Consider the following 13,036-nt stretch of genomic DNA (forward strand, 5'->3'; position numbering starts at 1 on the left):
CCTGGATGTTGGTTGTTTAGTCCTGGACAGTGGCTCTAATGCTCACCAGTCCTCGGCCTCCCTCGTTCCACTTAGTGTACAGTCTCAGGGTGCTGGACTTGGGATGAAACCCTCCATGCATTGTGAGGAGCTTCACATATATATTTATATATGATGACGCCGGGTGGCAGACAGTCACTTTAAACTCAGCAGCTGTATGTTGTTATTGTGCAGCTTCATTTAAACAGGAAAACCTGACTGACTGTTTAAACATCACATCCTAATGTAACACACACAGCATGACGTCACATCCTAATGTAACACACACAGCATGACGTCACATCCTCATGTAACACACACAGCATGACGTCACATCCTAATATAACACACATCATGACTGTCATCAAATATGTGCTCTTATTGTGAAGGCAGGCTAGTTTCCGGGGTGAGTGACGCTACTTGACGGATCTTCAGCTGATCGCTCTCACACACACACACACACACATAAACATCATCATCAATATCATTATAATAATAATCAATATTCATATAATCAATATCTCAGCGCCGCTGGTGGAGTCACGTGATCCGACGGCCCGTGGCCTCACGAGGGGACGCTCCGGGTTGGTATGACGTCACCTCGGCTCTCACACAGCAGCGTGTGATGATTGATGTGATGAGTTATTGAACCACAGTTAAATATTATTAATACTGATCAGATTCATTTATTCAGTCTGATCTCTTCTCATTTATTGATTTATGGGAATATTTAATAAACAAGATGATTAATATAAAGATCAGCAGCAATAATCAATAATCAGCCATCACACCAATTAACCACAACTACACAGGAAGTGGTCATTGAGAGCACTCACACACACTCACTCACACACACTCACACACACACACACACACACACACACACACACACACACACACACACACACACACACACACACACATCAGTGAGATCTTCAGTTTATTTATTGATCAGATATAAAACTTCCTCGTCAATAACTTTCAGAAACATTTAGAGGATATTTGTAGTGATGCTGTTGCTATGGTAACATGACAGTCACAAGTTTAAAAATGATCAAAACTTTTTTTTGTTTTTAAACCTTTTTAAATAAAACTTTATGTTCTAAAATCTAACAAATCCTGCAGAGAAACAAACATCGATCAGATTATTGATCTGTGATCGGCTTCGTTTAATGTGTTAATGTGCAGAAGTTAAATGATAAACTGATGATGAATAATAAGTCACAACTCAACATAAATAATAACAAACAGGTGAAGAGACTCTGCAGGTTCAACCAGTATCACCTCAAACTGACCAGTATGAAGGTTGGATGGAAACCAGTAACTCTTCATGAGACGTTCAACACCTGCACAGATGTTTGACACCTTTAAGACTTTAAGATTCAGCATCTCCTCTCTCAGGTAAACTGCTGATTTAACTAATTTTCAATCAATCAATCAATCAATCAATCAATCAATCAATCAATCAATCAATAAATCAATCAATCAATCCCTGGAATACAGAATATCTTCTCTGGTTTCAGTAACAAACTTCTTCTTCTGGATGTTTTCTCTCCTTTGTGTTCCTCTTCACACCGGGTCAGTGCTGCTGTTGCCGTGGTAACGAGCCTCCTCCTCCGTTCACCTGAAGAAGAAGAAATCAGCAGGAAACAGTCGTCACTCAGAGTTCAAAGGTCGCGATGTGAGCGTGAATGTCGTCGTCTCACCTCAGTGCAACGAGCATCCTTTCTTTCTTTTAGACGGTTTGCATCCGACATGAACGTCTTCGCCTGCAGAGCAAACAGACGCTCTGATTGGTCGGTTTACATCACAGCATCCACCAATCACATTCCTGTTAGATTCATGTGTTCATGTGAGGAAGGTCACAGCCTCCTCATCGCTGCTCACATCTGATGTTTAATAAGTCACATGATTGATGTCCGTTTGTTGTTGTTGTCTGTGATGTTATTATGTTGATCGTTTTGTGTTGTTTTGATTATTTAATTAATAATAATTATTATTATTATTATGTTTTATGTATTTTGTTTAAATGTTTGTCAGCTTTCATGTTTTCTGGCTGAAGATGCCTTGAAAACAAGATGTTGCATCTCAGCTTATTAAACTTATTAAACAACATAAACAAACAAACAGCTGGAAGGAAACATTCAGTGTGAACATCAGGATCAATAATATTGATCATCTGTGTTGTTTGACACTGATTCTCCCTCCAGGAAATCACAACAATTAACATAATTCAATAAATCTCCACAATATTTGCGAGAGCTGCAGTAACTAGTAACTGACGTCATAGTAACTGACATCATAGTAACTGACATCATAGTACTGACATCATAGTACTGACGTCATAGTAACTGACGTCATGGTAACTGACGTCATAGTACTAACGTCATAGTAACTGACGTCATGGTAACTGACGTCATAGTACTGACGTCATAGTAACTGATGTCATAGTAACTGACGTCATGGCAGCAGACAGGAAGTCGATACGACTAGTTACTACTACGGTAGTTAAAAAAACAAAAATCATTATTTTACTTTGTGTCACAGTTTAGGAGAAAAGTCAATAATCAGAAACACACAGTGAGATCCTGCAGAGATCCGTCTTCACTTCGTTCATATTTTAACTGTATCGTCAGTATTTTTATTTCAAGTTATTTATTTTATTTGATTATTACTTTCGTTGTTCTTCTATGTTGCGTCTGTTTGCTGCGTATCAATAAACTGATTCTGATCTAAAATCAATATTGCATCATCAGATATTCATGATCTTCATACTGTACCTGCTGGACTCATCCTGGACTGGTCTGGACCAGGACCAGGACCAGGAACAGGACCAGGATCATCAGCCTGTCTGCTTGCTCTCACTTCTACTGATGTGATCTCCTCAAACGTGGACTCCTCGTTCCTGTTCTGGTTTAAATCCTCTGGTTGGAGCTGGACCTCCTCCCCGTCTCTGGTCTCTGAGTGAGGACACAAGTCCACCTCAGGGTCCTGGTCTCCGGTGGTCTGGCTCTGGTCAGCGGCCGGTGGATCCGCGGGGGTCTGGACTGTCTCTGGAGGGTCCGCAGGCCGCTCTGATTGGCTGGAAACAGACGAATCAGGCTCGTCCACAGCCAACGACCTCTCCATCCTCCCGGGATGATCTGACGACGACACAGTCAGACACAGAAGAAGAAGAAACATATCAAACACTGAGAACCGTTACGATGTGTGTGTGTATGTGTGTGTTTGTGTATGTGTGTGTATGTGTGTGTATGTGTGTGTATGTGTGTGTATATGTGTGTGTGTGTGTGTGTATGTGTGTGTGTGTATGTGTGTGTATATGTGTGTGTGTGTGTGTGTGTGTGTGTGTGTATTTGTATGTGTATGTGTATGTGTGTGTATGTGTGTATGTGTGTGTGTGTGTGTGTGTGTGTGTGTGTGTGTGTGTGTGTGTTCATCTGATCAACGCCACGCTTGGCGGGGGAATACAGGAAGTGTCGTGTTGAATTTGGTGAAATTTGACATGTGATGCGTTTAATATGAACTGTGATTAACGCAGCGGTCAGCGAGCCGCTCTGTGTGGGGCGGAGCTTCAGGACTCTGCTGACATCAGAGGACAGTAGAGCTTTAAATCAGGAACGGACACTCTGACCTCGTGTCCAGACAGAGAGCGTAGCGTTAGCAGCACGTTTAGCAGCGAGCGTACGTATGTTACACCCGTTAATATTCACAAATTTGACAGCAGTATTCCAGATACTCAGACTAAATGTAATGATGTCAAAGCAACATATCTTCATTGTTTACGGGAATGTAGGTTGGTGAGATATAAATATAAAAGGGACAACATGTACTTATCAACACGAGTCTGAAAGCTCTGAACTGGACAAGAAGCATCCTGTATGACGATGAAAAATTATATTTAAATATTCTCAAAAAACAAACAAACACACAAAACAACAGACTCAGAGACACAAAGACTGGATTCCACCACAGTCCTCACCGTGACCTCTGCCGTCCTCGCCGTGACCTCTGCCGTCCCCGTCCTGGACTCTGCCGTCCTCATGGTGGACTCTGCCGTCCCTGTCCTGGACTCTGCCGTCCCCGTCCTGGACTCTGCCGTCCTCGCCGTGACCTCTGCCGTCCCCGTCCTGGACTCTGCCGTCCTCATGGTGGACTCTGCCGTCCCCGTCCTGGACTCTGCCGTCCTCATGGTGGACTCTGCCGTCCCCATCCTGGACTCTGCCGTCCTCGCCGTGACCTCTGCCGTCCCCGTCCTGGACTCTGCCGTCCCCGTCCTGGACTCTGCCGTCCTCATGGTGGACTCTGCCGTCCCCGTCCTGGACTCTGCCGTCCCCGTCCTGGACTCTGCCGTCCCGCGTCCCGCCAGCAGGGGGCAGGCTGCCTCTCTCAGCTCGGGGTCTGGTCTTCTTCAGGTTGTAGCCCTTCCTGATCTCCGCCAGCAGGTTGTCGATGATGCAGCCTTCGTCCTGAGTGGAAACATTCGTCCTGACTGCAGGACCGACAGAGACATCGTTCTCATTGTCATCAAATCTCGTGCAGACTAGAGCTGCAACGATTAGTCAACTAATTAATCAACAGAAAATTAATTGGCAACTATTTTTATTGATTAATCGTTTGCTGTAAATGTGACGGTTTCAGGTTCTCAGATTTGAGGATTTGCTGCTTTTCCTGTTTTTACATCATAATAAGTTGAATAAACATCAACACAGGAAATTCTTCATGTTTTATAGAACAAAACGATTAATAGAGAAAATAATGCAGATTAACAGATATGAGGATAATCTTTATTAACAGCAACACGTCCGTCTCAGTTCTCTCATCGGTTCCTGCTGTAAATATTTAAAAACGAATCCACAGTTTGATGTTTAAACTACAGGCAGGTTAACTGAGGTCCTGCTGAAGACGTAAATCTCTAAAAACAGCTCAGAATAGTTTTTATGATTAAAAAAGATTAATTTCCTCAAACAGCTGCTGATGTAGTTTTTAGTCACAAACAGACTTTGTCCTGTTTGTTTGGTAGAGACGAGTTAGAGTTAGAGATGGTCGGCTGTTTCTAAACATGAAACTATTTATTTGTGTTTTTAAATATTTATATCTTCAGAAAAATACAGAAATAACACCAAACCTCCAGATGATTGTCTGTAATGTAATAAAACCACAGAACAGAAGACGTGAGGATATGATTGATATCTAGTCTGAACTGACAGTAAAACACACGATGAATTCATTAGAAACTTGTTTACAGATATGATGTAACGTGTTCGTCAGAGCCGCTGGCAGGTAGATGCTGGCTAGCTGTTTCCCTTTGTTTCCAGTATTTATGCTAAGCTAAGCTAACATGATTTAAGGCGGAATGACAGAGTTTGACTCACCAGTCTTGGTGTCTCCTTTGTGTTTCTTCTCCTCCTCCCGCTGCTTCCTCCTCTTCTCCTGCTGCCTCCTGCTCTCATTGTCCTGATCAGGAAATCATCATCATCATCAATACTCTGATCACATCATTATTTCTAAATCTAGATCTTAAACACACTGAGCCTGTTTTATTTATTGTAATATAACTTTGTTTACACGTCATGAAGAAGACGAGCTGAGAAAACAAGCTGAAAGTGTCTGATGAGGAGCGTTAACGCAGCATCATATTAATCATATTAATCATATTAATGTCTGTAGACGATAAAGCAGCTTTTAAAAGAAATGTTTAACTTAATATTTTCTGTCATCTACAAGCACACAGACTCTCCATCACTTCCACTGTAAGGTCATGTTATGAAGGATCTTCTAATGGTCAGTATGTCAGCAGCTTTAATGTTCATTTCATTTCCTGACTGTCGCTTTAAGAGACTAATGCTGCTGTTTGATTGGCTGCTGACCTTGATGGCTTTGAGGAAAAGTCCTCTGAAGGTCTTGATGGTGCTGAAGAGTTCATCGAGGGAGAAACTGCCACTGTCCTCACACAGATACGCCGACAGCTCCGTCCTCCTGTCGTCCACCGACGACAACAGCTGCTGCAGCTGCTCACAGGACGCCAGGCTGTTCTGAAAGACACCACAGAAGAAGAAGACGGCATCGTTAACCGACATCTGAACACTCTGTTATTATCATGGTCCTATTTCTCAGATATTTAACAGATTTAACACAGATGAGTGTTGGAGGCAGAGCTGCAGCACCTGGATGGCAGACAGGTACTGCTCCTTCAGGTCGTCGGCTGCACATGAAAGTTTCTTCTCAGAGTTCTTCAGCTGTTTGTTCAGACTTTTGACTTCAGACTGAATCGACTCCGCGTTCACCCTGCAGACAAACAGTCACAGATGTTCTCCGGGACAGACTCCTCACTCTGTCTGATTCATGAAAACTAAACATACAGAGTTTTTACCCAGCAGCCTTTTCACAGATCTCCAGATCATCCGGCAGGTTCAGCAGGTCGGGGTGGTTCTGCTCCGCCTCCTGTCAATCACACAAACAACAGCTGTAAAGAGCTGGAACAACATGTTTCTGATGAGACAGATCACGTTAAAAAAGGAAAGTTTCAAGATGTTCAGGAGTGTAAAGGGTCATTAATAAGGTGTCATCGTTTCATAGGTAACGTGCTAATGAAGCAGCAGCAGCAGCAGCAGCAGTATGAGCAGCAGCAACAGCAGCAGCAGCAGCAGCAGCAGCAGTATGAGCAGCAGCAACAGCAGCAGCAGCAGCAGCAGCAGCAGTATGAGCAGCAGCAGCAGCAGCAGCAGCAGTATGAGCAGCAGCAGCAGCAGCAGCAGCAGCAGCAGCAGCAGCAGCAGCAGCAGTATGAGCAGCAGCAGCAGCAGCAGCAGTATGAGCAGCAGCAGCAGCAGCAGCAGTATGAGCAGCAGCAGCAGTATGAGCAGCAGCAGCAGCAGTATGAGCAGCAGCAGCAGCAGCAGCAGCAGCAGCAGCAGCAGCAGCAGCAGTATGAGCAGCAGCAGCAGCAGCAGCAGTATGAGCAGCAGCAGCAGCAGTATGAGCAGCAGCAGCAGCAGTATGAGCAGTGCTACGTTACCTCCAGGATGTGGTGCAGCAGGGTGATTCTGGACTTGTTGGCTTTTGTTTCTGTCAGTTTGAGCAGAGTACTGATCTTAAAACCCTCAGCGTTCCCTGTGTGAGTCCCCTGAAACACAACGTGACAACTGATGACATCACGCTGTCTAGACAACCGACAGGTAAATAAACACCTGACAAACGTGTTGAAATCTTTCTTTTAAAACAGTCAAACATGTAATTAAACTGCCAGATGTCACAAAACCACGAGAGTCACTGATCAATAAACCAATCAATATAAGAACCTGCAGATACCAGCTCCATTAATAAACCAAACACATGTTCATATGATTCTGTCTAATTATTAAAATGATCAATAAACAAGATCAACCTCCAAATTATATCTATCTATATCTATATATATATAAACGGAGCACAAAAAGTGAGGAAATGTGTGTTTGGTAGATTATTTCTTTGTTGTAACGAAGCTTCTTGGCAATAAATCTTATACTGTTGGAAAGTCTGTTTATTTCCCTTTTAAATGGTGCCACATTTGTAAGGAACATGCATTTGTGGGATGAGCAGCAGAGCTGAGTATGTGGGTTGCGCCCATGAAAAATTTGCCAAATCTTCTCTGCCGATGCCAAACAGCTTATTCTGCCATTGACTCTTGTTTGGTGTTTGGTGGATTGGATGATTGAAGTTTGAAGAAACAAGACATATTGGCAATTTAACAATTTATTCATGTAGCAAACAGGAGCCTCAGTAGCGTGTGGAAGAACCATACACAGCCACAACAGCCTGGCACCTCCTCCTCATGCTGGTCACCAGCTTGGTCACACTCTGCTGTGGGATGGCGTCCCATTCTTCAACCAGCATTTGTCACAAGTCAGCCAACGTGGTTGTGTTGGTCACTCTGGCACAAACAGCACGCCCAAGCTGATCCCACAAGTGCTCAATGGGGTTGAGGTCAGGACTGCTGGCAGGCCGTTCCATCCTCTCCACTCTGGAGGTGGTCTCTGATAAACCCGCCCTGTGGGGGCGAGCGTTGTCATCTTGGAGGATAGAGTTCGGTCCCAGACTGTGGAGATATGGGATTGCCACTGGTTGCAGAATCTCATCTCCATATCTCTCTGCATTGAGATTACCTCCAATGATGACAAGCCTTGTTTTTCCAGTGAGGGAAAAACAGTATAGCGTTCTCCACATCTTCTCCACACTTTGACCCTACGATCCAACTGCTGTAGGCAGAATCTGGACTCATCGCTGAACATAACGTTCCTCTGCATGTTCAGCTACCAGTGCACGTGTTGCCAACACCAGTGCAGTCATGGCAGCCTATGAGACTGGAGATTGGCTGCGTGCAGTCTGTTCCAGATTGTCTGGGCAGAGAGCCGTCGGCCATATTGTCCTGCAAACCTTGACTGCAAATCTGTGGAAGACAGCCTACGGTACCTCAGTGCTGACAGGGTGAGGAAATGGTCTTCTTGGTGTGTCATCTTCTTGGGACGCCCACTTCATGGCCTGTATCTGAAATCTCCCGTTATAAAGAACTTGGCCTTCACTTTGGAGATGGTGCTAGGGCTCACTCCAAATAATGCTGCGACTTGGTTTTGCAGAACACCAGCTTGAAGTTGCCCTATTGCACAGGTCCTATCCAGATCAGCCACCTACTGACCACTGTAGCAGGGCCCATGCTCACAGGTACCTGGGGGTACCAGAAGCTCAAAACAAGAGTCAATAGCAACAGCAGAATAAGCTGTTTGGCATTGGCAGAGAAGATTTGGCAAATTTTTCACAGGCGCAACCCATATACTCAGCTCTGCTGCTCATCCCACAAATGCATGTTCTTTACAAATGTGGCTCCATTTAAAAGGGAAATAAACAGGCTTTCCAACAGTATAAGATTTATTGCCAAGAAACGTTGTTACAACAAAGAAATAATCTACCAAAAACAAATTTCCTTACTTTTTGTACGAAGTTTATATCTAATCTCAATCTGTTCGATTTCTATTCCAGATGTTTCCAGCAGCAGAAATGACAGTTGTTGTTAATGTACAGGTGTTTTACAGGTGTTGTGTTGTTACAGGTACAGTCACATGCTTTATGACTTTTCTGTCTACATTAACTGTGTTAATATTCAGATTCTCACATAGTTGAGGAAGTTTCCAACATCCAGGATGAGTTTACAGAAGCTCGGCAGCCGAGAGCTCTCCCTCACACCTGGACACACGACACGAGACGACACGAGACGACATGAGACGACAGGACGGATCAGACATGAACAGAAACTAACTGTTAACAATTACTTATCAATATAACAAATGATTATATGTTTATATATTTGAACTCTGTATGTTTAATACACAGAAATATTTGAATATGCTGCAGATTAAATATGAACGTTTTTACTTCATATATTCTGATTAATAACAATTACAGTGTGTATAGTGTGTATTAGTGTGTATTAGTGTGTATTAGTGTGTGTATTAGTGTGTGTTGTGTGTATTAGTGTATATTGTGTGTATAGTGTATATTAGTGTGTGTTGTGTGTATTAGTGTGTATATTAGTGTGTGTTGTGTGTATTAGTGTGTATATTAGTGTGTATTAGTGTGTGTATTAATGTGTGTATTAGTGTGTGTATTAGTGTGTGTATTAGTGTGTGTATTGTGTGTATACAGACTCTGGCAGGCTCGGTCCAGCAGATCAACTTTGGGTCTCAGAGTCTCCAACAAACAGCTGCTTTCCTCACACAGCAACATGCACTCGACCCTCAGAGAGTAACTGGACACAACACATGTCATGTGATCAGACACAACACAGGTCATGTGATCAGACACAACACAGGTCATGTGATCAGACACAACACAGGTCATGTGATCAGACACAACACGGGTCATGTGATCAGACACAGCACAGGTCATGTGATCAGTCTGTCATTAAAGCATCAGTCTGTTATCTGCTGGTTGATCTGAGCAGCAGGTGGCACTGTGCTCCTACCTGGGAACATCCAGCAGCAGCAGGTAGAACTGGTCCACTGACGCCATCTTGTCCCTGTCTGCCCGGTGGGATTTCAGGTTCTCTACCTGAGGAAGGACAGGTAGATGGACAAGAGCAGGTGAGACAGGTGAGACAGGTGAGACAGGAGTTGGACAGGTGAGACAGGTGAAGGACAGGTGAGACAGGTGAGACAGGTGAGACAGGTGAGACAGGTGTTGGACAGGAGAAGGATGGACCGTGACCTCTGACCTCGTGTTTCTCCGGCAGCAGTTTGATCAGCTGTTTCAGGACTTCCACATCGAACTTGGATCTGTCTCCTCTCCGGATCAGAGACACAAAGTCCTCATGAGAACTGCAGGAGAGACAGACAGGACACAGGTGAGACAGGTGAGACAGGTGAACTGTGTCACTGAGTGTGATGTCACTGCAGAGGCCTGTTTCTATTGGCTGACGTCACCATTTGAACTGCTTGAGGAAGATGTTGAGGTTGAGGCTTTTCTTCGCATCGATGAAGGAAATCTGCAGAAAAACAAACTGATGTTTTACTGGATTCATGTTCATCAGTTAAACTCAGAACTTCCTGCCGATGTTTCACATTAAAAGCTTAGAATGAATGGGATTATGCCTTGTGAGCCTCTGGAAGGCTTTTAATGTGAAACAGGAAATGTTCATGTTACTTCCTGTGTCTGCTGAGGGTTCACAGCTGACCTCTTTGGGTTCTGTCTTGGTTCTGGTTCTGGTCTTGGTCTCAGTTGGAGGAAGACTGAAGAGCTGCTCGATGCTGCAGTAATCTGGTTCCATCGAGTCTGAAGACGCAGACGTCCACATGGACTGCTGGGCTGCAGAGACACAAACCTTTAGATTTATACACTTTTATTGATCAGTTGGCAGATTAAACAGACAGAGATTGGACGTCTGATTGGACGTCTGACTGGACGTCTGATTGGACGCAGTCTCGTTGGCCAATCACTCTTTTCACCTCAACATTGTGACAAAGACTATGATGAGTAACTTTGTGGAAAGATTTATTAAACATATGAAACATGAGCACCAAATGAAGCTGAAGTGTAAATTTAAAGGATCATTCTGCTGATTTTATATCTTTGTCTTCATGTTTGGATCCAACAATGAACTGATCTACTAACAGGTACTGTGATATATCTGATTCCTCCGTTGTTGTCCAGGAACTATTAAACCCGTCACACCGCTGCTCTGGGTCACATGTTCCCTCATCATGAAGACTAATAACAACAACAATCAAAGGTCCAAAACCACAAATATCCAGTTTACTGTGATGTTAAAATATTCACATCTGAGAACCTTAAACAAGACACTGTTTGAATTGTTTTTACTTTTATCCAAATAGTTTCAAATGTTCTGACTGATCAGTTTGGAGTGTTTGTTGGAGAACGAGGTCGTGATGTGAAACACAACAAACTGGACTTTGTAGATGATAAATGATCTTCTGAACAGCAGACGTTCACTGAATAAAAGTTTCATGTCGACGCCGCAGGAAGAAATCCAGTGTTTGTATTCATTGATTCAATCATTTAATCTGCCTGCAGTGAAACTGCTACACCGCAGTGCTGATCGATCAATACAGACGCCGTTAATAAGTTCAGAGCAGATCAACTTCAGGAGCTTTTAAAGAGCTCGTTGTGCAGATTCGGTAAAGAAGACGTATGTTTCAGTGTGAAAGAGTTCGATGGACATTCTGTGTTAAATGATATTTATATCTGTGATATGAGACATCAGTTTTGTCAGCTGACAGCAGATCATTATATTGATTATGATTGATTGTGATGAGTGGTGTGAATTTGTGACAGACACCAGAAATGTCTCCAAAAACACTTTCATACAGATTTTCCATAAAAGCTAAAGATGAAAGTTGAAGTGGAAGTCCTGAAAGGAAGTGATGTCACTTCCTGTTATAAGCTGATGCAGTTGGAGAGTCGCGTATGAACATCGGAGGGTTTGGACACTTGAAAGGTTTGAAATGTGAGTTTAAGACGTTTCTGAGATGAAACGTTTGAACATCAGTCGACACTCACCTGTCACCACTCTGGACGGGAGTTTCTGCCAGTTCAACTTCTTCATACGGAGGCTGGGACAGGGGGCGGGGCTTACCAGGGGGGCAGGGCTGTAATACGACCTGCCCAGACCCTGAACCGTCTGAGCTACGATGATGTCACCTGGAGGAGGGGGAGGAGGAGGAGGAGCTCCCATACCAGGTAAAGGAGGAGGAGGAGGAGGATTAGGAGGAGGAGGAGCTCCTGTACCAGGTAAAGGAGGAGGAGGAGGAGGAGCTCCCATACCAGGTAAGGGAGGAGGAGGAGGAGGAGCTCCCATACCAGGTAAGGGAGGAGGAGGAGGAGGATTAGGAGGAGGAGGAGCTCCTGTACCAGGTAAAGGAGGAGGAGGAGGAGGAGCTCCCATACCAGGTAAGGGAGGAGGAGGAGGAGGAGCTCCCATACCAGGTAAGGGAGGAGGAGGAGGAGGAGGAGGGGAGGAGCTTGAGAAGACGCTGCCTCTGATTGGCCATGAGGACTGTCCGGTAGTCGAGTCTGTACCGCCCTGTCGATGGTTCGGATCCTGTGATTGGCTGAGATGGACTTGTGGGGGAGGAGCCTCTCCAGCAGACGGTCGGCAGAATCGACCGCAGCTACGGAACGACGAGAAAGCAGAAGTTGAGTTTTGGTGTTTGCGTCTCAGCAGCAGCGATGCGGTTATCAGACGTTAGAGGAACGTGACGTACGGTCCTGAGACAACAGAGTCGCTCTGTCAGCCAGCAGCTCCAGAGCCGACCAGACCTCCGCCCGGTCCGGATCCACCAGCAGCAACGCCTGCAGGATGGACAGCAGCTGGACGGAGGACGGACTGCTGGACACCTGGAGGGAGGAGAGGGAGGAGGAGGAGGAGGAGGAGGAGGAGGAAGAGGAGGAGGGAGGAGGGACACCGGCTTCCGTCACCTTCTGACAGTAAATCACAGCTGTTTAAAGAGGAGGTGGTTCGTACTCCTCT

The 13,036-nt window shown here is 44.6% G+C and overlaps 1 protein-coding gene across 5 annotated transcripts in view; it reads right to left on the reverse strand.

Annotated features, from left to right (window-relative positions):
• Nucleotides 1-945: 945 nt before the first annotated feature.
• The window catches only part of LOC137169097 (inverted formin-2-like), a 35,882-nt gene continuing 23,791 nt past the window's right edge, over nucleotides 946-13,036 (reverse strand). For 3 of the 5 annotated variants that reach the window (XM_067572071.1, XM_067572073.1, XM_067572072.1), the window contains exons 22-25: nucleotides 4,001-4,363; nucleotides 2,799-3,161; nucleotides 1,725-1,805; nucleotides 946-1,642 (exon numbers count right to left, since the gene is read on the reverse strand). In XM_067572071.1, the coding sequence (XP_067428172.1) occupies nucleotides 1,726-1,805; nucleotides 2,799-3,161; nucleotides 4,001-4,363 (806 nt within the window). In that variant the 3' untranslated portion in view covers nucleotides 946-1,642; nucleotide 1,725. The remainder of the gene's footprint in view (nucleotides 1,643-1,724; nucleotides 1,806-2,798; nucleotides 3,162-4,000; nucleotides 4,364-13,036) is intronic. The other 2 variants (XM_067572076.1, XM_067572075.1) reach the window with 2 other exon arrangements.

This window comes from Thunnus thynnus, chromosome 18 (assembly GCF_963924715.1).
Source record: "Thunnus thynnus chromosome 18, fThuThy2.1, whole genome shotgun sequence".
Taxonomy (NCBI): Eukaryota; Metazoa; Chordata; class Actinopteri; order Scombriformes; family Scombridae; genus Thunnus; species Thunnus thynnus.